Source organism: Anser anser (assembly GCF_964211835.1).
Source record: "Anser anser genome assembly, chromosome: 20".
Lineage (NCBI taxonomy): Eukaryota > Metazoa > Chordata > Aves > Anseriformes > Anatidae > Anser > Anser anser.
The window spans coordinates 5797481-5819627 of record NC_139741.1 but is presented as its reverse complement, the minus strand read 5'-3'; the positions used below and the strand labels follow the sequence as shown (position 1 = coordinate 5819627).

General features: G+C 55.6%; 2 protein-coding genes across 7 annotated transcripts; both read left to right on the top strand.

The window, feature by feature from the left end:
- Positions 1 to 130: 130 nt before the first annotated feature.
- WDR81 (WD repeat domain 81) lies at positions 131 to 12940 on the top strand. 3 transcript variants are annotated; one of them, XM_083806528.1, is made up of 11 exons: positions 131 to 264; positions 1170 to 4764; positions 5126 to 5233; positions 5348 to 5538; positions 7468 to 7658; positions 7939 to 8104; positions 8282 to 8447; positions 8758 to 9456; positions 9655 to 9800; positions 10000 to 10179; positions 11127 to 12940. In XM_083806528.1, exons 2-11 carry the CDS (start codon positions 1182 to 1184, stop codon positions 11451 to 11453), a joined length of 5757 nt encoding a protein of 1918 aa, XP_083662654.1. In that variant the 5' UTR covers positions 131 to 264; positions 1170 to 1181; the 3' UTR covers positions 11454 to 12940. The 3 variants fall into 3 exon arrangements, with proteins under 3 accessions (XP_083662654.1, XP_083662655.1, XP_083662656.1); XM_083806529.1 differs by having other exon boundaries at positions 132 to 264; positions 1173 to 4764; XM_083806530.1 differs by having other exon boundaries at positions 162 to 264; positions 1142 to 4764.
- A 9-nt stretch (positions 12941 to 12949) lies between these two features.
- On the top strand, positions 12950 to 21825 carry SERPINF2 (serpin family F member 2). Of its 4 annotated transcripts, none has more exons than XM_083806534.1 (10): positions 12950 to 13094; positions 13957 to 14075; positions 15170 to 15233; positions 15926 to 15988; positions 16961 to 17369; positions 17662 to 17805; positions 17999 to 18202; positions 19037 to 19179; positions 19760 to 19964; positions 20790 to 21825. In XM_083806534.1, exons 1-10 carry the CDS (start codon positions 13068 to 13070, stop codon positions 21113 to 21115), a joined length of 1704 nt encoding a protein of 567 aa, XP_083662660.1. In that variant the 5' UTR covers positions 12950 to 13067; the 3' UTR covers positions 21116 to 21825. The 4 variants fall into 4 exon arrangements, with proteins under 4 accessions (XP_083662660.1, XP_083662659.1, XP_083662661.1 ...); XM_083806533.1 differs by having other exon boundaries at positions 13053 to 13094; positions 15152 to 15233; XM_083806535.1 differs by lacking the exon at positions 12950 to 13094 and having other exon boundaries at positions 13951 to 14075; positions 15018 to 15233.
- The last annotated feature ends 322 nt before the right edge of the window (positions 21826 to 22147 follow it).

The following is a 22147-nucleotide window of genomic DNA, read 5'->3' as shown; positions in this document are numbered from 1 at the left end:
CCCCCCCCGGTGGCGGCCGCTGGGGGGAGCCCGGCCCCGGCCCGAGCCTGCGGGGGGGGGGGGGGGGGCGCGGGGCCTTCCTCCTCCCCCCACCCCCTCCTCTTCCTCCTCCTGCTCTCAGCAGCAGCAGCACCGGGGGGGCCCCGTTGTGTGCTGTCCCGTCCCCCCCCACCCCCCGGTGCGGCGGCCGCATGTGACCGCCGTCACCTGACCAACATGGCCGGGGCCGCCCGCCGCCGCCGCTGAGCCCGCTGCCGCCGCCAGGTAACGCCGGGACCGGCGGCAGCGGGGCCCCCCCGGTCCCCCTACCCCCCCCCCCCCGTACCCCCCACACCGGGTCCGTGGCCCCGGTCCCCCCGCGGTCTCCCCTCCCCGTGTGTCTCCCCCCCCCCGGTCCCCGTCTCGCCCCCCCTGCCCCGTGTCCCCCCCCCCAGGATGGTGGAGGGCCCTCCCCAGGATTTGGGGGTTCTTTGGGGTTCGGGGTTTGCCCCCCCCCCCCCCGGGGCTCGCTGTGCCGCCTCTCCCCGCTCGGCCCCGTCCCAAAGGGCCCGGGGAGTGCTCGGTGCTGCGGGCAGGCTGCTGTGGGCCCCACCCCCCGTGCCCCCTGCCACCGGCACTGCGGCTGACGTGGTCCCATTGTACCCCCCTGAGCCCCCCTCTGTCCCCTCTCAGTCCCCTCCACCCCTTCTTGGTCCCCCTCTGTCCTCTCTCGGTCCCTCGCATCCCCTCTTGGCCCCCATCCACCCCCCCCTCCAGTCCCCTTCCATCCCTTCTTGGTCCCCCTCCATCCTCCCTGCATCCCCTCTCAGTCCCCTCAATCCCCCCCCCAGTCCCCTTCCATCCCCTCTCAGTCCCTTCCATCCCCTCTTGGTTCCCCTCCATCCCTTCAGAGCTCCCTCCATCCCCTCTCGGTTCCTTCCATCTGGTCCCCCTCCATCCCCTGTGTCCCCTCCATCCCCTGTGTCCCCTCCATCCCCTCCCGGTCCCCTCCATCCCTCCTCAACCCCTCCAGATGTGCTCTTAGTCCAAATCCCTCCAAGCAGCTGGGGGACAAGAGGGAACCGAGGGATGCTGGGGGCTCACGGGGGGGATTTTGGGCTCCGTGGGGACGGTGCCACGCTCACCCCCCGCTCACCCCCAGCCTTCCCGGGCTGCTTTCCCTCTCCCAGCAGGAGCCGATAATGGAGGGCTTCCTCCGGAGCGTGGAGAAGGACCTGAACATCGACCGCCGGCAGCTGGCGGCCGCCGCCGAGGGGACGCACGTCACGGCGCTGGTCCCGCAGAAATGGCTGGGCAGCCTGAAGGAGCGCCGCGTGCTGCCCGGCCTGTGCCCGCGGCCCGAGGGGCTGAGCGAGGTGGAGGTGAGGACCTTCCTGCAGCGCTCCGTGCAGAAGCTGCCGGCGGGCTGGACGCGGGTGGAGATCCACGGGCTGAGGAAGGAGCGCCTGGCGCAGCCCCTGCGCGTCCCACCCGCCGCCGCCGTTGAGGCCCGAAACGGCAGCCCCGAGACGCTGCACGGCTTCATGCACCGCGTCGCCTCGCAGAACTACCGCAACCTGTGGTGCCGGGCTCACGGCCGCTACGTGCGGCCGTACCGGCACGCTCACGCGCCGCCCGCCGTGCTGGCCCTCGACGCCCTCCGGGCTGCCCTGCAGAAGGCGTACGGCTGCCCCGTCCTCCCGGTGGGTAAGAACGTGCCCGGTGCTTCCCCCGCCAAGGAGAGCGCTGCGAGGGGGAGCCCCTCCTGCCCCAACGTGCTGCAGGCCGAGGCTCTGCTGGAGTCGGCCGAGATGCTGTATGTCATCTACCCGTACGTGCAGTACTGCCTGCACGACATCGTGACTTTCAGCCCGGCGAAGCTCACCAACAGCCACGCCAAGATCCTCTTCCTCCTCTTCCACGTGCTGCAGGCCATGAGGGCCTGTCACCAAGCGGGGCTGGCTTGCGGCGCCTTCTCCCTGCACGACGTGGCCGTGGATGAGAAGCTCTGCAGCCGGCTCCGGGTGAACTTCAGAGAGTACGAGGGACCCAGGAAGGAAGAAGGGAACGCGGAGGCCGGGCTGGAACGACTGAGCGAGCAAAGCGGCGCCGGGGCACGAGAGGAGGCGGCGAGGTGCTCCACGTGCCAGAAGGACCTCCGGGACCTGGTGTTGCAGTGGGTACATGGGCGGGTTAGCAACTTCGACTACCTAATGCGTTTAAACAGTTTGGCTGGGAGGAGAATGGGAGACCCCAACTACCACCCGGTTCTTCCCTGGGTGGTGGACTTCACTACCAAAAACGGCAAGTTCAGGGACCTGAGGAAATCCAAATTCCGCCTCAACAAGGGAGACAAGCAGCTGGACTTCACCTACGAGATGACCAAGCAGGCGTTCGTTGCTGGCGGGTCAAGCGGGGAGCAGCTCCACGTCCCCCATCACATCTCCGACGTCCTCTCAGATATCACCTACTACGTGTACACGGCTCGGAGGACGCCCAAGTCAGTGCTGTGCTGCCACGTGAGGTCCCAGTGGGAGCCCAACGAGTACCCGGCCAGCATGGAGCGCATGCAGAGCTGGACCCCGGACGAGTGCATCCCGGAGTTTTATACCGACCCCTCCATCTTCCGATCCATCCACCCGGACATGCCTGACCTGGACGTGCCGTCGTGGTGCAGCTCCTACGAGGAGTTCATCGAAGTCCACCGCATGCTGCTGGAGAGTCGGGAGGTCTCTCAGGACCTCCACCACTGGATCGATCTCACTTTTGGGTACAAGCTGCTGGGGAAGGACGCTGTCAAGGAGAAGAACGTCTGCCTCCACCTGGTAGACAACCACACGCACCTGACCACCTACGGGGTGGTGCAGCTCTTCGACCAGCCCCACCCCAGGCGCATGGTGGGACCTGCCTACACGCCCGCTGAAGCTCCGGCCATCGCTCGGCCCCTGCTCCAGAACATCAGGGAGGCCGTGGTTTTGGAGGACATCCAGGGCCCGGTGACGGATGCAGTTAACGGGCTGGTCCTGGAGGCTACTCCCAGCGAAACTACCTGGGCCGGCGAGAAATCCGCCGCTGGTGAGGATGATTTAGAGCAAGGCACGGAGGCCCTGGATTCGATTTCCGCGCCTAGCAGAGCTCCCGATCAGCCCTGCCCCGCCGTGCCTCCAGCACAGCCCGCCGCCCTCCCTGCTTATTCTTCTGAAGGCAAGGCCTCGGGGGTCCGACCCCTCCGCCGGAGCAAGGCGGGCGCTGTGGATCAGGCCGACAGGGATGACATGAAGATCTCCCTTCCCGAAGGCTTCAATCCGCTCCAGGCCTTGGAAGAACTGGAGAAGCTGGACAATTTCTTGGTGAAAGGCTTGAGCAGTGAGATGCAGCTGATGGAGCAGCCCTGGGAGGAGCCGCTGCTGGGTCTCTCGGACCTCTTCCAGAGGGACATGCAGGCGTTGGGCATTCTGGTGGCTGAGATAATATTTGCGCCGAGGATTCGCCCTTCGAAGCCTGATGCGTCCCTCTTGGAGCGGTTCCTGATGGTGCGCAACCTGTGCCGCTACCACCCCAAGGAGATCCCGGCCCCGCTCCAGCACGTGCTGCACGTCCTGCTGCAGCTGAGCGTGCCCGTGGAGAAGCTGCTGAAGACCAGGCTGGGCAAGGGCACGGTGCAGCTCTTTGAGTACAAACCCATCTCCCAGGGCCTGCCCCCGCCGTGTCCCACGCAGCTCCTCAGTCCCTTCAGCTCGATCGTCCCCTTCCCCACCTACTTCCCAGCTCTGCACAAATTCATCTTCACCTACCAGGCGAAGAAGGTGGAGGATGAAGGTGAGGGCCGGGAGCTCGTTTTCCAGCTGTGGCAGCAGCTGGAGGGGATCCTTTCCGAAATCACTCCTGAAGGCCTGGAGATTCTCCTGCCCTTCATATTATCCCTGATGTCCGAGGAGAACACTGCTGTCTACGCAGCATGGTACCTTTTTGAGCCTATAGCTAAATCCCTCGGCCCGAAAAATGCCAATAAATACCTGCTCAAGCCATTGATCGGAGCGTACGAGACCCCCTGCTACCGCCACGGCAGGTTCTACCTGTACACGGACTGCTTCGTGGCCCAGCTGATCGTGCGCCTGGGCTTGCAGTCCTTCCTCCTCAACCTGCTGCCGCACATCCTGCAGATCCTCGTCGGCATCGAGAGCTCGCGGGAGGAGAGCAAATCCCTCCTCGGCGCGGCTGAAGACGACGAGAGCGGAGCGGGCAGCCCGGTGTCGTGCGTGTTCGGGGAGGAGATCAAAATGGACGTGGAGCACGGCTCTGCCGCCCTCGACCTCCTCGACTACACCTCCGGCGTCAGCTTCCACGACCAGGCCTACCTGCCCGAGGGCGAGGACTTCCAGAGCGGCCTCTACGTCGGGGAGTCCCTGCAGCCGCAGGAGCAGGAGCTGCTCAGCCTGGGGCGGCTGAGCGACAAGAGCAGCGCCAGCGAGGTGTCGCTGGGAGAGGACAGACCCGCCGACGGGGACTCGCAGAAGGACAAGAGCAGCCTGAAGTCCGTGGACAGCAGCCAGGACCTGAAGCAGAGCGAGGAGTCGGAGGAGGAGGAAGAGGAGCACGAGGACGAGGAGCACGAGGACGCTGCGGTCGACGCGGAGCTGGCGGTGGCCGTGGATGCTGGCGCCGCTGTGGACGCTGGCACCTCCGTGGATGTCACCCTGGCTGATGACAGCAGCGAGCCAGAGGACGGAGAGGGAGAGGAGCTGCCGGACCACTCGGATGACAAAGAGCAGACGATACTCCTGGGTAAGGCCCTGCTAGGGTTTGGCCTTTCTGCTGGGTGTGGCAAATACCCAGAAAAGCAGCGAGTGGGAGAAGGGGGGAGCCAGACCTGCTGCGGAGAAGTGGATCCAGATTTGGGGGTGTCTCTTGTCCTTTCTCAGGGACGGTGATGAAACCACCCTAAAAGGTCCGATCCCACTGAAGTGTGTGGACCTGGCACGGCTGCGGGGAGGAGGTTTGGGGTGAAAGCACGGCTTTCCGCAGTTTGCCAACAAACCAGAGACCCGTGGCTGCCTGCGGGGAGGGCAGGGTCTGGGAAGCGGCGGGCGATAGCTAATCTGCGCCGCGCCAGGCTCTGTCCTTGCGACTGTTTGTTGTTTTGCAGACACAGCCTGTAAGATGGTGAGGTGGCTCTCGGCCAAGCTGGGCCCCACCGTCACGTCCCGCTTCATCGCCAGGAACCTGCTCCGTCTGCTCACCTCCTGCTACGTCGGTAAGGTCTGCTCCTCACACCCCAGGGTCCCGGGGTGGGCCCTGCCCCAGAGCTGGGCGCCTCGTGGCTTGGGCTTAGCCTGCTGCTTCAGCTCGTGGTGTTTTCTCCGGGCAGGCCCCACCAGGCAGCAGTTTGTACCGAGCAGTGATGAGAACGGTCCCCTGAGTACGGGAAATATCTACCAGAAGCGGCCGGTCCTGGGAGATCAGGTGTCCAAGCCGGTGCTGGCCTGTCTTGTGCACGTGGCGTACCTGTACGGAGAGCCTGTCCTCACCTACCAGTACCTGCCCTACATCAGCTACCTGGTTAGTACTGACTTCTCCTCCTCTTCTCGTCTGGGTCAGGGTGGGAGCTCTGTCCAGGCATCCGAGGAGGGGAGAGGATGCACAGAAAATGTGCTCCAGCCTCCTTCGTGAGAGTTGTGCTCAGCTGAACTCCCCCTGGGGCAGCGTGGGCTGAGCAGCTCTCGCTGTGTCGGAGCGTGCGGGAGCCTTGGCTGGGAAAGGGCTGCGCTGGTGCAGCCAGGAGCGATGCTTTGACCCCCCGCCACGAGCTCCAGACCGCTTCCAGCCGAGGACACGGCTGTGCACGTGGGCTTTGCTGTTCAGCAAGCCCAGGCCACCGCGGATCTGCACCGAATTGCAGGCTGCTGCAGCCCTTCCTTCCCCATTTCAGCGGTGGGCTTTCCCCGCCAGACCTTTTGCTGGCACCCAGAGAAAAGTATTCTCTTCTGCTTTGCACGGCGAGCAGGCTGAGACGGGGCTGGCGTGGGGTGGGACTGTGATAACGGGCAGACGGACTGCAGCGGGATTGTTGGGGCGAGTGGTTTTACAGGGGGATAGGCAGGGGAGATGTCAAAGGAGTTTTTTTCAACTGCATAAAACAGCACTGGCAAGACTTAGAAACTTTTCGTTTTGAAATTCTTAGCTGAGTAGCAAGAAGAAAGTGTGTGTGTAATGCAGCTGGTTGGAAAAACAAACCATTTTTCATCTTTTTTTTTGAATGGTTTAAACAGGCTTATTTTTCATATTGCTCCTTTTTTGCAGTTATAAACACTTGGGTTACTGATTGTTGTTCAAATGGAAAACTTCAATGGCTTTCTGATCATTTAAACGTAGAGGGAAGGAGGCCACAGCTGCTCATTTAAAGAAAACAAAAAAAAGCGCTGTCAGTTTTTCCAGCGTGGAAGGGGAGATTTTTGATGGGGGGGGGAAAGAAAAAAAAAAAATCCTGTTTTTCAGCAAAATCGCTCTCCACCCAACTGCGATCGTGGCTCCAGCTGTTCTGCTTTGCTGTGCTCAAGTTGTTGCTTGGGGGTGATGGGGAGATGAATGCTCCTGTGAATAGCATTTGGCAACCTGATATAAAAGTGCTGAAAGCAGAGGGTCACAAATAGGGTAAAGTGAGTCCTTCCCGGAGGATTTGGCAGAGCAGCTATTTTGCGAGGGGAAGAGCCTCTGTGATGAGCTGGAAGATGGCAGGTGTACAAGAAATATAGTGGAAACCGGGACTTGTTTGTGGGTTTTGTTATTGACTCTCTTTTCTTGGGTGTTTGGTTTGTCTAGGAGTTAGGAAAGAGAATCTAGACAAACCTTTCAGTCTTGCTGCTGGCACTGTGAACTATTTGGCGGTGCTGTAACCGTCACGGGTACGTTCTCAGCAAAAAAGGATGCGCTCCTCTGCCTCGAGAAGTTGTTAGCAGCTGGATTTCTCGAAGTTGGCAGGTTTGCCCAGGCTTTGTGCCTTGGATATTTCATGCAAGGACAGTTCCTCAGCAGTCTGCGCATCCAGGCGTAACGTGGCATAAGATGAAGGCACTGATTCTTGCTGCAAGATGCTTGTCATAAGTTTTCCCTCCTCCTGTGCTGCTGAAGGATGTGGTGCCCAGGCTGGTGATGCTCTGGGCCAGTTCACGATTGTCTGTCTCCCCTCTTGAGTTTCTCAGCTGCCAGGAGCATTCTGCAGGGATACGTGCTCCAGAAGACGTGCACAATTTGGGGCTGTCCACTTCTCTCCAGGCTCCGATTTGTCCTTGCATCTGTCCTTTGGTTCAGGCGCATCCCTCGAGCGCCAGACCTGTGTCGCTGCTCAGGTTCCTCTCCCGCAGGCTGTGGCTGGTGCTGGGTTTTGAGGCTGAGCTCAGGCGATCCTGGGATCACCCTCGATGTGTCCTGCTGGGGACGCAGTGGCCCGGGCATGTAAAGGGCCCCGGCACTGGAGGACTCCTTTTGCAGGTCGCACCCGGCGGTGGGTCCGGCGGCGGGCGGCTGAACAGCCGGAAGGAAGCAGGGCTGCTGGCCGCGGTGACGCTGACGCAGAAGATCGTGGTGTGTCTGTCGGACACCACGCTCATGGACATCCTCCCCAAAATCAGCCAGGAGGTGCTGCTGCCGGTGCTGGGCTTCCTCACTTCACTGGCCGTCGGGTAAGTGCTGCAGTCCGCGGTGTCTTCAGCCACAGCTTGCACAATGCAAAATCTGGGGTGTGGGAATAGTTCTGTGAGGGTCTGATGATTTTTGGGATTGCGGGGCCGTTCCTATCCAGATGTGCACATCCTTGTACTGGTCTGCAGTGTGTGCGTAGAGCTTGTGCTGCTCGAGACCTTCTGATAATGCCTGAAAACACGAGACAAGGCAGGAGGCGGGAAGCAGAGGAGGGGAAAAGGGATATGTGTAGGACGAGCTGGTAATGGATGCCCTCTTCAGTTTCCCCAGTGGTGCCCAGGCCCGTATCGTCCTGTGCGTTAAGACAATCAGCCTCATTGCCTTGATCTGCCTGCGGATCGGGCAGGAGATGGTGCAGCAGCATCTGAGCGACACGGTGAGGAACTTCTTCGGGGCGTTCTCGCTGCTGCAGGAGCTGCAGGACCAGGTCAGTGATGTGCGAGAGGTGCTCCTGCCTTCGGCCCCGTGCGCAGCCGCAGGAGTGTGGTGGGCACACCTGCATACACCAGCACCGGTGTCAGCAGCGCCCAGCCCAGGCTGTGTGTGTGTAATTACGTGGTGAGAGCGTCTGATCTCGGGAATCTTGCTGTTTTCTCCTGTCCAGGGATTGACGGCGGAGTCGCTGAGCAGCTGCGAGGTGCCAGTGATGGAGGTGCCCCTCTCGGACGGGAAGCTGCTGGCCCTGGATCCGGCAGTGCTGATGGAGTTACAGAAGGTGTTTAACCCTGAGATGGCCTACATCACCTACATCCCCTTCTCTTGCTTGCTAGGTACGGCTTGGCTCCCTTCTCCTGGGCTTTGCGAGAGCTCCTCGCTCTGTGCATGCGTGTGTGACCTCAATTCAAGAGAAATCAGAGGGCATAGACCTGTCGGGGGAAACTCAGCTTCTGCGTGGTGTCTTGGTCTGCTTGTGGTGTCGGGAGCCCACCAGGACTTCAGGCTGCTTTGGCTGGGAACGGCATGTGGCTGCCTTGGGGGGTGTTGTGTTCACAGCCCGGAGCTGCCCCCCGTTCTGTCGCTGATGGTAGGGGATGAAGGCGAGGAAATCCCTTCCCTGGGAGCCGTGCTGTCTCTTTTCAGGCGATGTCATCCGGACGGTTGTGCCCAACTACTTGCTGGTTGAGAAGCTGGCCAGCCTCTACCTGGAAAACGTGAACCCAAAGAGCCTGCAGGCAGTTAGCCTCGAGCAAGCACCGAGCGCGGCGGGCTCAGACCAGGACACGCGAGGGTCCGAGCTGCTCCCTAGCCACCACGAGGACAGCCACTCCGGCACTTTCGGCAGCGTGCTGGTGGGGAACCGCATCCAGGTTCCTGTGGACACGCAGCGGGAAGGCCTGGGCTTGCTTCGCCTCGGTGCCGGCACCGATGGCTTTATTCCGAGCTCGTCCAGCGAGGAAAACGCTCTGAAGCACGACCTGCCTCGCAGCACCCACATGCTGTGCGGGAACTGGCTGGCCTACTGGCAGTACGAGATCGGGGTGAACCAACACGACCCCCGCTTCCACTTCCACCAGATCAAGCTGCAGAGTTTCTCAGGGCATTCGGGGGCCATCAAGTGCGTGGCGCCGCTCGGCAGCGAGGACTTCTTCCTCAGCGGCAGCAAGGACAAAACCGTCCGCCTCTGGCCCTTGTACAACTACGGGGATGGCACCAGCGAGGTGCCGCCGCGGTTCACCTACTCGGAGCACAAGAAGTCTGTTTTCTACGTGAGCCAGCTGGAGGCATCGCAGCACGTGGTGAGCTGCGACGGCACCGTGCACATCTGGGACCAGTTCACAGGTAAGAAGGGAAAGGGTAAGGGCTGGGGTGAACTGGTCCAGTCCTTAAAGACAGGAATATTGATTATTGAATGTTATATACTGAATATTATATACAAATTGTGATGGCTTTTGCTAAAAACTAGCACAGAGACTGGATATCTGCCATGTAGCTTCTCCATATGTTTACTGCTGTAACTTATGTGTCACGTTTTCACAGGCAAACTTCTCCGGACTTTTGACGAGTTAGACAACAAGGTCCCCATCACAGCTGTGACCACCATGCCACCTCCCTATCACAGCATCTCCGTGGCCAGCGCAGACTCCGTGCTGCGTTTCATTGACCACAGGAAGCCAGGACTGCAGGTAGGGAGCCTGTTGCTTTGCAAGCCAGCCTCCTTCAGGCTTGCCCATGGCCTCCATGTGCTTAGTAAAGCAATCCTGGCTGGTCCAAAGCCAGCCGTGATGACTCCACGGAAGCCAGCTGTGCCCCAAGGTCTCTTGTCCCCTAAATTCTGGATCCCCTAGACCTTTCGCCCCTTGGTAACTGGACTCTCTCTTGCAGCACGAGTTTCGCCTGGCCAGCGGGGTGAGCGCCGGGCTCATCCGCTGCTTGGCTGTCAGCCCTAGCGGGCGCAGCGTCATGGCTGGCTTCTCCTCTGGTTTCATTGTGCTGCTGGACACCAGGACCGGACTCATCATGCGGGGGTGGCCTGCCCACGAGGGAGACATCCTGCAGATCAAGGTGAGAGGTTCAGCTGGGGGCAGCGGGGGGCTGCTTCATGGGCCTTGCTGGTCCTTGGAGGTTGTGCAGAGCATCCTGACGTGCTGCTTGGCAAAGCTCACCTGCTCCATCCTTGGGGCTTTCCTCCAGCCCTTGCTGTGCCCTTAAGTGGCTGCTCGGGCTCTCCTGCCCTGTGGTTTGTGCTGCAGGCAGGTGCTCTCACTCCAGCCTGTGCCGAACGGAGATCTCAGCCCTCCCAAGTGTCAGGCCTGCCAAGCAGATCCGTGTCGGCGCAGGGAGTAGCCACATGTCCTGTGAAGAGGCGAATATTTTGCTTCTCCTCAGGGCTTTCAGCCCCTCTTGGAGGGTGTCGCTCTAATGAGTAACTCTTGTCCATATTTACCCATCCCCAGGGAGCAGCAATGGGGCTCCAGCGTCCTCGACCCAAACACAGGTTAAGCAAAGTTCACTAGGGTGGGTTGTTTACCCTCTCACTAGCTCTGCTAATAAGCTCTCCGGGCTTCTATCCTCAGCAGTGTTTTCTACTGAGAACTCCCCATTTCCTTGTCCCTGAGAAGGAAAATAACTTGGCAGGTGGTTTAACAGAGAGGGGAGACCACGTGGTAACCTCTTTACCCACTGCAGTAGTAGCAATGAATGATAGATAATGAATGAGTTGAGTATCAGCAGCTTGTTAAGAAGAGATGCAACCCATCTCTTGGACACTTTGCAGAGTGCTGGAGGAGGCCACCAGCTACCTGAGAGTCCTGTAGCTTGCGGTGTCCACCTTGGACGCCTTGTTAATGCTGTTCAGTACTGGCTGCTGCTTGGAAATGGCTGGGGCTGTCCTAGAGGATTGCACCGAGACCGTTGGACTATTGGCAGCTACCTGCTAGTCTCATTTCCAGGATGGGTTTGGGAATCTTTACTGCAACAGCGTTGGTTCACTGGCACTTCATCTCCAACAGGCTGCAGAGGGCAATGTGCTAATCAGCTCCTCTTCGGATCATTCCCTGACCGTCTGGAAGGAACTGGAGCAGAAACCTCTGCACCACTACAAATCTGCATCTGAACCCATCCACGCATTTGACCTCTACGGCAATGAGGTGGTCACGGGCACCGTGGCCAACAAGATCGGTGTCTACTCCATGCTGGAGTCCTCAGCTCTGCCCATCAGCACGACCAAGCTGAGCTCGGAGAATTTCCGGGGTACTCTGACCAGCCTGGCGGTGCTGCCCACAAAATGCCATCTCCTGCTAGGCTCGGACAACGGCGTGATACGCCTCCTGGCGTAGCAGCCCCAGCCCAGGAGCTTGTGGCCGTCCCACAGCTCTGGTTGTAGAGCTGAAAGCCGGCAGCGCCGCTCGCAGAAGAGGCAGAGTTAGGTGTTTCTGAACGGACGATGCAGGGGGGAGGTGTACTCGTCGGTGAGCACTTGGTAAAGCATCTCTAACCTCTATCTCTAAAAAAAAAAAAAAGAAAAAAAAAAGAAAAGCCATAACTGAGAAACCTCCACTGCTGCTGGGAGAAATATTGGGTGTTGTAGGTCACTGTCACCCCTGCAGAGAGGCCTGGAGCTTTTTCTGTACCACGTGTGCCTGATCCCCAGGGGACTGTGAGCTGCCCTCCAGGGAAATGTGGACCATGGGTGTCCTCCCTCCTTCCATTACGGGGTAAGAGGTAGCCCTTGACACGAGTACAACAGTTTAGCTGACACGAATACAACAGTTTAGCTACTGCCATCTGCACTTACCCTTCGCACTCCGCTCCTGACCAACTGAACAGTCTTACTGGGATAGGGTAAGTGGGCACTGCTGCGTGGTGCCAGGCTTATCCTCCTCCTCTGGTCTGTGGGTTCGAGGCCCAGAGGATGCACTCTATTACCTTGAGGTTCTGCTGCCCACGTGCGAGCCTGTATGGGAGGAGGAGAGGTTAACTAGAGCACTCCTGTTGCCTTACTGGTTCCAGCGCAGAGTAGGAAGGCAGGTCAGCCAAGGCAGGAGCCCTGTATCTGCTGCACGGGTTCGTTTGGGAATGAGCTGCTGCAGAGGGATTGTTTGGGATGTGACCCTCTGGAGAGGCCAGAACTAGGTGCTTGCGTCAGGGTTTTTGCTTCTGGAGCAGAAAGGTGGGGATGGATTGTTGCTGGTTCCTGCCCCGGCAGCACTGCATCCCGTAATTATCAGCGGGGTGAGGAATGCTGCGTGCTGTGCGTTGGCAGAGTTTCTCAAGCAATTCCCTTTCTCATCCTCTCTCCCCTCCTTTGTGCCAGTCAGACTCCCAGGGAAGACAGAGCAGCAGGAAGGTGCTCAGTTCTGCCCCTTCTCACCGTAGGGTCAGAACGTGGGGGCACAATCCAGCACAGTCCCCTTCTGGCCTTCCCTTTGGGGCAGCACTGTTTGCTCCCACTCCTCTGTAACCCAAAGGTGAGGAGAATGCTCTTTGACCTGGCAGCAGGAGCAGTTGCCTCACTTCTCTTACAGCGCTTTTCCAATCCATCCTTCAGCCTAAGTCAGAGCCAGTACTGGGGGAGCGGGAAGCTCTCCTCTTGGGCAGAGGAGGAGCCTGCTGTGAGTTGTCCTGGAAGGGGAAAGGGCTTCCCCCAGCTGCCAGTCCGAGCCAGGGAGCTGGGCAGGCTGCCCAAGGCTTCCAGGAGGGTGGGGAGGTGAGCGCTTGGCCCTGGCTATCCTTCTGACCCAAGGGGAGCTCTCAGTCCCGCGTTGCCTATTAACCATTTGCAATAGATGTAAATATTTACTTCTAATAAACTCTTTGAAAGAGATGTGCAGAAGTGTGTGGAGGAGCGCTCGGTGCTGGGCTGGGTGCGCTGAAGGGGCCCAGGTGCGGTGCGGCTCGGTGCGTTGGCTGCAGCTCTGCATTCAGGCACCACTCGTGGTCCTGGAAGAGGGATGCTGCGAAGATGCCCCGGCTGTAAGGTAGGACTGCTGCACAGGGCTTGGATCCGCTTTCCAAGGGGAAGAAGCTCCCTGTGTTGCAGTGCTATGTCCCGAGGGAGTTTCGGGTTGCAGAGCACAGCTCCAGCTCCGTTCGCTCCCACCGCCTGGGGTGAGTTTGGAAACCGTGAGCTGTCACAAGGGAAGGAGAGCTGCAACTGCTGCAGTCCTTAGGAACTCCTGTCACGCTGAGGACGTGGCCGGAGCCGTATCCCGTGCTGGGAAGGGTCACTTGTTTCTGCATGCGGCACGAAACTGGACAACGCTGCTGGAGTTCTGCCTGTCCCCAGGACCTTTCCTCCGTACCCGAGCAGTGCATGCGCTGCAGGGCCAGCTGCTGACAGGGCTCCGGCTCCTGCTGTGCCCCGGAGAGGCAGCAGCTGCTCTCAGATGCCCAGCCCGCACGCCGCCTGGGTCCATGGCCACGGGGCCCCGGGCACCTGCTCGCTGTTAAAAACCGTGCCTCGTGCTCGCTGCAGCACAAGCAGCCGGGCTGCGGGGAGGAAATAGCTGAGGCTTCCTGCAAAGAAAATTCCCAAACCAGAGAGAGCCCTGTGGCAGTAAATACCGAGCCCTACATTTTCACTGGAGTTATGAATAAAAGGGAGCATTCCCAGCACAGGGGGTGCATGGAAAGCAGAGCCACTGCTAGGGCAGCTGACTTCTCCCACCAGCAGAAATAACGTTTCAGAGCTGGTAAACTCAAGGTTAACGCTGTTTTGAAGGTGCAGCAGCATAAGCTGTCTCCCCATCTCCAGATACACCACAAACTCACTCTTATGCCCCAAACAAATGTTTAACCGGATGCTGTAAGTCAATATTTGCTTGCCAAATTCTCAAACAGGGGGTGGTGCTGAAGGTCGCTCTCGGTGGGTCGGAGGGCTGGGCAAGAGGCTGTGCCCCATGCAGAGCCATCGGCCGGGCCAAAGCAGGTGCCAGCTCCAACGTGGACACCAACAACAGGTAAGGGGCACGCAAAGGAGGATTTGTTGAGAAATGGGGGCATTTCCAAGTAGCAATAGTGCTTTCCCGGGGGAGGGTGTAGGACTGGCAGAGTTAAAGGATGGGCACCACAAAGTACGGGGCGTTTGGGGTCATATGTGGCTGCAGGATTTGGGGTGAGGGGGCATGACGTGGTCTCAAGTTTTGCCTCTGCTGCTTGGCAGCTGGGGTTGCAGCCCAGCAGTTTCAGGTCAAAGCTGGGACTGCTTGGAGAGTGGAAAGCAGCCCCAGGAATTAAGCATACAGCTACCACGGCAATGCCTGGGTTCTGGATGGAGGGTCCATGTTAAAGAAAAGAGGGGTTATTTCTGTTCGAGCAGGAAAAGTAGCTGGTTGAAGCAGTGGCCAGGGGGAGGGTGGGGTTTCATCCACGGCCCTGGAAGCTCCCCCTGTCCTGTACTGGAACTGAAGCACAGGGGTGGGAGAGGCCTGGTTTGCCGGCAAAGGGGGAAGGCAAGTGCTGGGAAGGGGAGGACTCTCTATTCCAGGACTAAGTGCTGATAAATTGCGCTGGTGTCGTGCTTCCTACCTGCAAATTCCCTCCCAGGCAGCACTTGCTGAGTGCCTGTGGCCCCGCAGAAGCAGGTTAGTATCCCTTCTCAAAAGAGCTGGGGCACAGCCGAGAAAGGACGCCATGCCCGCACCTCGGTGCTTTGCACGGGGAAGGAGCAGAGGCTCTCATCTTCTTCCAGAGGCACAATGTGTGTAGGGCTGATTAGGGAAATACCATTTACAATCCAGATGAATGAGGGTGTTGGGGTCAGAAATGCAGTTTCCTAGCAAGAAAGTGTCGTGCGAGAGCCTAGCTGTGGTTACAGCTCCGCTCCGGCACCGGTCCCCCGTTCCTCTCTGATTTCTCTGCCTTGGCGTTGGACCCAGGAGTCCTGTGTTGTTTCTTTGCAGCATTGTTCATCTCCCTACTGCCTTCTGCAAGCTCCTGCGCCAACCTGTTTGGCCAGGTTGATAATTTTCTCCCTGTAGACCTGAATAAGCTCAGCTTGCTGCTGCCAGGCAGCTGGAAATAACTCCTCTCTCAGCTGGTCCTTCTGTTCCAGAAATATGGTGTTGCTCTGGGGGCTGTTGCTGCTCTGCCTATCTGCTCTGCACACTCAGCTACGGGTAAGTCGCTTCCCTCCCGTAGTTTTGGGGCCTCTCCTGGCCAGCAAAAAGGGCAAAGGCAGCGAGGTTGTTCTCCAGCCTCTGGGGCAAATACTGCCTGACGTTTCTGTGTGAGCTGTGGAGGACATTGCTCCCCTGCTACGGCGTTAGCTTGTGCCCCAGTGCAGGAAGGTTTCTAATCTGCCTTTCCCTATCTAAAATGTTGGTGGATGTTCCCATTACTCAAGGGGATTTCTGTAGAAAATCTTTAGAAACTTGGCTTCAATTGTATTTAGTGACCGTGACATTCAGGGGTTAATAGGACATTGTTTTAATAACAGCTTTTTTTTTTCCCCTCTGTTTTAAATCTGGATCCCTTTCAGATCTGAGATTGCAAAACTGCCTGAAGAATACATTATTTCATACCCTTCTTACCCAGTCCCTTTCCAAACAAATCCAGCAGCATTTGCAGCCTCTCCCAGCTCCTGCTCATTTCCACGTCCCCTCAGCGGACCCCACTGTCCCTGTTTCTGCATCCTAAAGCCTTGTCCCTGCTACAGCCACACGAGCACCTCAGGACTGCCGCAGCCAGGCTGCTGCCAGCTTCTGACCTGGCCCCACGGGAATGTGTTAGGAGTAGGGGCGGAGAAGACTGACTCTGGAAATTCGGAGGAAATTTATCAGCGACCTGACTTTGCTGTTTTCCTTTCCAGCTCCCTTTGGCTCACGCCATTGAGCAACAGCATCTCTCCTTAGATGAAGTCGTGAACCTGAAGGTAAGCAGCCACCGGTTCCATCCCAGGGACTTGCTCTTACACCGTGTACTTGCAGCGGTTTTCCAGGCTGAGCCCAGGCAGTGTGATCTAGCAGTGGCAGTGCAGGAAGTCCATTTTGTGCAGACTTCCCTCCCTGCCTCACCTGCTGCTGCTGCCGACGCTGTGCTCCGTTGTGTTGGATGCTCCAGCCCAGGTAGCTGGGCAGCACGGAGTAAATGTCAGCAGCTGACCGTGCAGGGACTGGCAGGTGAATTATTTCACTTCTGACTGCTAAGGGAAGATGAAGAAAACAACTAGCTGTGAGGGTGAGAAGGAGAAAGGCTCGTAGCTGATGCTAACCATCGAGCAGCAGAGGAATGTCATCCAAATGCTGGTGAGAACAGTGAGATCTGAGGCAAAAGCACGTGTTTAAGACCCTGCAAATATAAGGACAATAGCAGCAGTGCTATAGTCTAAAGCTTAGACAACTGGAAAATGAGGATTTTGGAAAGAAAAGCAGTGGAATAAAACAGACGAGTCAAGAGGAGACAGATGCCTGGAGGAGGATCTGAGCCAGAACGGATCAAGGCTGTGACAGCAGCAGAGGGTGCTGACCGATGCATGAGGCAGATCCGCAGTCCCAAAATATGTGAGAGGAGGAGGTGAAATCAAGGTTGAGGCTGAGCAGGTGGCGGCTCCTGTCCCCGCAGCAGGTCTGCTGGGTTCATTTACCTGGGGCAGGCCCTGAGAGCAGGCAGAGGGGGAACCACTGCAAGCCCCTGACTCGAGTCCATTTTCCTGGCATAAAGACATCCATTTTTCCAACCTTACGGAGGTGCTGTTAACCTCAAGGTTAAAACATAAATCAAAGCAAGGTTGCCATGAGAGTAGAGAAGTTGGAGTTTTCTCAGCCCATTTAATTGTAGTGTCAAACCCACTAGGGAGGCAGTGCTCCTGCTTTCCCACTGCTCTACCCTTCTCGTTTCTCCCCAGGACCTGAAAGGAGATGAAAAGGTACTGGCTGCTCTGCCAGGAGCTGTCCCAACCCTGCCGGATGCAAAGCTGTCAGACGCCTGGAAGGAGGCCTACGGAACGGCGTTACCTTTCCCCACCACCCCAGAAGGAATCGAGAATGATGAGAGCCCTGAAGATACGGCCACAGCTGGGGCTGGGAACTGTCACGGACAGGAACTGGCTGGGGAAGTCCTCTCTTCTGAAGAGGAAGGAGAGGATGAAGACAACCAAAGCTGTGACATAACCTGGAAGAAGAGCCAGAGGCTAGCAAAAGGGTTGATGAAATTCAGCATCGATCTCCTGAGAGAGGTCCAGCAGGAGTCTGACAGAAGCAATGTGATCCTGTCTCCCCTCAGCATCGCCCTCGCCTTGTCCCACCTGGCACTAGGTAAATTCTGCACTACCAAAGCACCCGTTCCTGCCTTTCCTTGCACCCCCTCCTGGAGGCACCAGGAGCCAATGTGCAAAATGCTGCACCTTCCACTTAAACCCACTCCCACAGCTTTAATTAGTGACTACAATTAAAGCTGCTCTCTGAAGCCGGTGTTGAGGATCCTCCTCTCACGTTTCTCCAGCATCTTTTGTAAGGCACCCTATCTTTCTAAAAGGAGGCAGCGAGAGTAATGTCCCTGTTTTCCACTACATGGGCATGAACTAACGGGGATTTGCCTTTGCTTTAGGAGCAGCAAACCAGACCGAGAAGCACCTGCTGGAGGTGATGCACCTGGAATCCGTGCCCTGTCTCCACCACATGCTGAGCACCCTTCGCAGAAGGCTGGCAGAAGCCACGCTCAGCCTTGCGTCGCGGGTGTACCTGCAGAAAGGTGAGAGCTGGCTCAGGTGGTCCCTAGGGATGTGGGATAAAACTCTCAGAGTGACAGAGAGAGATGGGAGCCTGCTGCTGTACTGGGAACATATTTCCGTTTCCCTAAGTGCTTCCCCTGGGGAGCATCATGCATACTGAGCAATTTTTTTCAAGGTATGGTGACTTCACATGGAATTCTTCCTCTCTGCTAGGATTTGAGGTGAAAGAGAAGTTCCTGGAGGATTCAGAAAAATTCTATGGGGCAAAGCCTGTGAGCCTTTCTGGGAGCAGCGAGGATGACATCGAGGCCATAAACAAGTGGGTAAAGGAGGCAACTAATGGGCAAATACCCACCTTCCTGCAGCAGCTCCCTGAAAACACAGTGATGCTCTTGCTCAATGCAATCCATTTCCATGGTGAGCTCCACAGGTCTTACTTTTCAAGCCTGATCATCTCGAGGAATAGTTAGAAATCTAGTTTTCTGCCAACTCTGTAGTTGAATGGCATCTCTTTTTATTGCTTCCTGCTAGTCAATCTGCTTGTTCTTTTCTTGTGCATCTGCTGTTCCTCTTGCTTTGATTTCTTTACAGTAATGATCCCCAACTCTTTCACATGTGCTAAAAATGTTGCTTGACTGTAGAGTCAGAATACAGCAGGTGGAACCTGTGGTATTTTTGCGTCCTGGTTCAGGATCCCAGACAGCCGCACATCACTGCTCATCTTAACCAAAGCAGGTCACATGCAGCCCGCTGCACACCGACCATACAGCTTGGAGGCAGCTTCTGTGGATTTATTTCTGACTACAGTGTGGTGGTCAGGCACGTCTTCCTCTTTTAACTCCCCAAGAGCTGTGCATCAAAGACCAAATGCTTCCAGGGTAAATCTGCAAATATTTTTAAGCTTGGTTTTGGAGCACCCGTTTCACTGTACGCAACACAAAGCGACACTTCATTTTTTTCAAAGCACTTCACAAGCGTACATGGCTTTATCTTCATAGCCTTCAGTAATCTCCCACGCTGAGGCATGAGGATTAATCCTAGTTCCTTTTGTTATCCCATAGTCCCTCTCTGGAAGATAAGGGCTTCCTGTTGTTAGGGTTCCTCCAGCCTCGGTACCGACTTCACTGTATTTCTACTTGCCTGGTCTCTATCTGCCTTGTCTGAGAACTCGCGCTAGGAGCGTCAGCTAGGCAGTTTGTGTTTTCCTACCCAAACGTAACTTCACTGAATTCTCAACTTTTATTTTGACAGGGTTTTGGAAGAATAAGTTTGATGCTGCCTTCACTTCACCAGATGTATTCCACCTTGACGATGATTTTGTGGTCTCAGTTGAGATGATGAAAGCCCAGAGGTACTCCCTGAGCTGGTTTACACTGGAGTCCCATGACGTTCAGGTAGGGCTCTCTAAAAGCACAGGTTTTGACTGGAGTTTCCTCTTGCTATTTTATTTCACTGACTGCAAATGTTCTCTTCAAAATACAAATGCTTTTTTAACAAGAATAGCACACACACAATTTTAATAAGCATCACTTGTCCTTGCTTCTAGCAAGAATGTTGAACTTTTGCTCTCAGTCTCTTGGAAAAAACACAGCTATTCCTACTAAGTGAAAATTAATGTAATTTTAAAGCTCTAAGTTAAAATGAATGAGAAAATGTGGAAAGGAGTTCCCCTAAACACTGAACTGTTGGAATACTTCAGGATACAGCTATTGCAAGTGTGGGTACAATGTTTATACATGTAAGCTTCCACCCTGCCACGTGTTTAATCTTTACCAGTCAGTGGCTAAATAGTAAAATCCGATGCTGTTATTCCAACAAGCTTTCTCCCCCTGAAAAACCCATATACCTTCCCAACAGGTTGTTTTTGTCCTACAGCTATACTGGCTCTGTAGACGAATCAGAAAAAGAACACATTAAAAATGTTATTTTCTGGACTTTCCTTCTATAAATTCTTCTGGTTGCTTTTCTTTCCAGGTGGCCAAGTTTCCCTTTAAGGGTAACGTGAGTTTTGTGGTCATTGTACCGAACCAGTACAGTTGGAATACCTCTCACGTGCTGGAGAACTTCCCTTACGGACAGCTATGCAGGCTTTTCCCCAAAGAGGTACCCACCACAGTGAAGATACCCAAAATGAAATTGGATTACCAGCTGGAACTCAACAACGTTCTCAGTCAAATGGGTAAGGCTCTAACAGGATTTGAGCAGAATAAGCGAATCTGATCAATCTGCATGGCATCTGTTCACTAGCACTAAAAACTACCAGCCTTGTTTCGAAAGCTGTGCCTCACAGCTTTGCTCCAGATAACATCCAAACCCTTTCGTTTCTTATTCCTCTCCTTTTCCTTACTCTCTGCTTGCCTAGCACCAACTGTTTTGCTCTAACGAGATGATACTATAGGGAACGCAGCTTTCTCACTTCCTCAGAATCTTTATGAGCTCTTCCTATTCCCCTATTTGTAGCCAAGACCAACTTCCCGCTGTGTGTCAACTTTCTTTGTCATTTAAAATGGTGTCCAGGACATATAAATTGCTGAGAGAACACAGATCACAAAATCTGGAATTGAGATCTTATTGAAATTAAACACTATCCACTGAATCTCTACACGAGAATAAATCGAGTTTACTTTTTTTGTAAATTGCTTTAAAAAAAAAAAATCTCCTCTGTAAAACTGTTTCCAGCCTAACAGGAAAGAGACTTCAGACCTGCTGTTGCTTTTTAAGGAAGGCCTTAAGTTCTGACACCACTGCTCTAAAAGAGGTGGACAAGCATGTAAAAACTGCTCTGGTTTTGGCACCCTCAGCTCTTTGTACTGTGAGGGGCTGGAGAACCTGGTTGGACTGCAGCTTTTATTGTGGTTGCCTGCCAGTTCTGTGGTCCTCCATGCTGGACAACGCGTGTAACAAGAAATCAGGGAACTGCTTTCTTTAGAATTCAATTTTTGAGGAAAATTGCAGTTGGTGGCACCAAATGGGAAAGGCTAATTTAAGTTTCATTCCTCCGTAGGCCTCCAGGAGCTGTTCACAAGCCCAGACCTCCAGAAGATCTCAGATAAGTCTCTTTTTGTATCCAGTATCCAGCATCAGTCCAGCCTGGAGCTTAAAGAAGACGGGGTGGAAGGATCTGCTGCTACCAGCGTTGTGATATCACGCTCGCTCTCGGCCTTCAGCCTCGACCGGCCCTTTCTCTTCATTATCTTTGAAGAAGAAATGGGCGTCCCGCTTTTTATAGGCAGTGTCCAGAACCCTAACCCCAACGCTGCTCCCCAGCTAAAAGAGCCACGGCACTCGCCTGATGCAAGAGATGACAAGGAGTACCCCATGCCCAAATAAGAGAGGAGCAGAGCCTAAGCAACCTGGGACTGCCACCTGGCCCTCTGGACCCGCTAAGAGGGGCCTCCTGTCACTGGAGACCTCCCTTCGAGGTCACAGAAGGCAATCCCTTGCTTGTTTTCCTTTACAGATCCCTAGAGACCGGCCCTGGGATATCCCATTCCAGCCCTGAGAAGCTTTTCCTGGCTGAGGTTCCCCTCTGTTGACCCTGAAAAGCTTGCTCTGCCTCTCAGTCCTGGAAGGGAGGCTTCCTTGTCCCCAGACTCTTATTAGAGTCTTTATTAAGCTCTTATTAGAGTCCCCCATAGCCCCGAATTATCATTAGCATCTGGCAGCTTGGACAGCAGCCAGGGATATTAATATGGCTCTTCCTTCCGCAGTTCCTGTGAACATGCATTCCTCAAAGTGTTCCTCTGAAAACTATCTGTGCCCACCTAGAAAACGACCTCTAAATCAACTGGAGTAGCACCCACTTGTCTGCCCTGGGATGAGGCAGAGCCATTTCAGACAGGCTCTTCTCAGACATTGCCTTTTCCCCACTCCTTGGCTGTTGGGGTCTACAGTGAGGGAAATCCCTTTGGATCCTTACCTCCAATCCTTTTCCTGGGAAATTCTAGGTTCTTGAGTAATGCTAGATTTTTCATGGCTTATTTTATAAAGCGTTTTTTAGTAATTTTTATGTTGGCAGAATAATAAAGAGTAAAGCAGAAGACGTTTGCTTAAGGTGTTACATTGAAAGACCCAACTGAGAATGGAAATAGGCAAGCAACTTGAATAATTGCAAAGATTAGGAGAAAAAAAATACTCTGGGCATTAAATACACAAAGATAGGAGGGGATTTGCAAAGGATCTGCTCCTTGCTATACCTTGTCACAGATGATAATGGGGAGTCCAATAAGCTTTGGGCATCTCACTTGCAGAGTTAGTTTGCAAACTGTGTTTGACTCGCTTGTTCAGAGCTGCTTTTGTGAAAAGAGCTGAATTCCTCGAACAGAGCATGAGCTGCGCGGCATTGGGACCAGGAGGGTATTT

Coding starts and splice junctions, on each gene's coding strand:
- WDR81 (XM_083806528.1), top strand. CDS start 1,182: ATGGAGGGCTTCCTCCGGAGCGTGGAGAAGGACCTGAACATCGACCGC. Junction 4,765..5,125: donor AGAGCAGACGATACTCCTGG/GTAAGGCCCTGC, acceptor GTTGTTTTGCAG/ACACAGCCTGTAAGATGGTG. Junction 8,448..8,757: donor CCCCTTCTCTTGCTTGCTAG/GTACGGCTTGGC, acceptor GTCTCTTTTCAG/GCGATGTCATCCGGACGGTT.
- SERPINF2 (XM_083806533.1), top strand. CDS start 13,068: ATGCTGCGAAGATGCCCCGGCTGTAAG. Junction 14,076..15,151: donor AACGTGGACACCAACAACAG/GTAAGGGGCACG, acceptor CTCCTCTCTCAG/CTGGTCCTTCTGTTCCAGAA. Junction 19,180..19,759: donor TGGAGTCCCATGACGTTCAG/GTAGGGCTCTCT, acceptor TTTTCTTTCCAG/GTGGCCAAGTTTCCCTTTAA.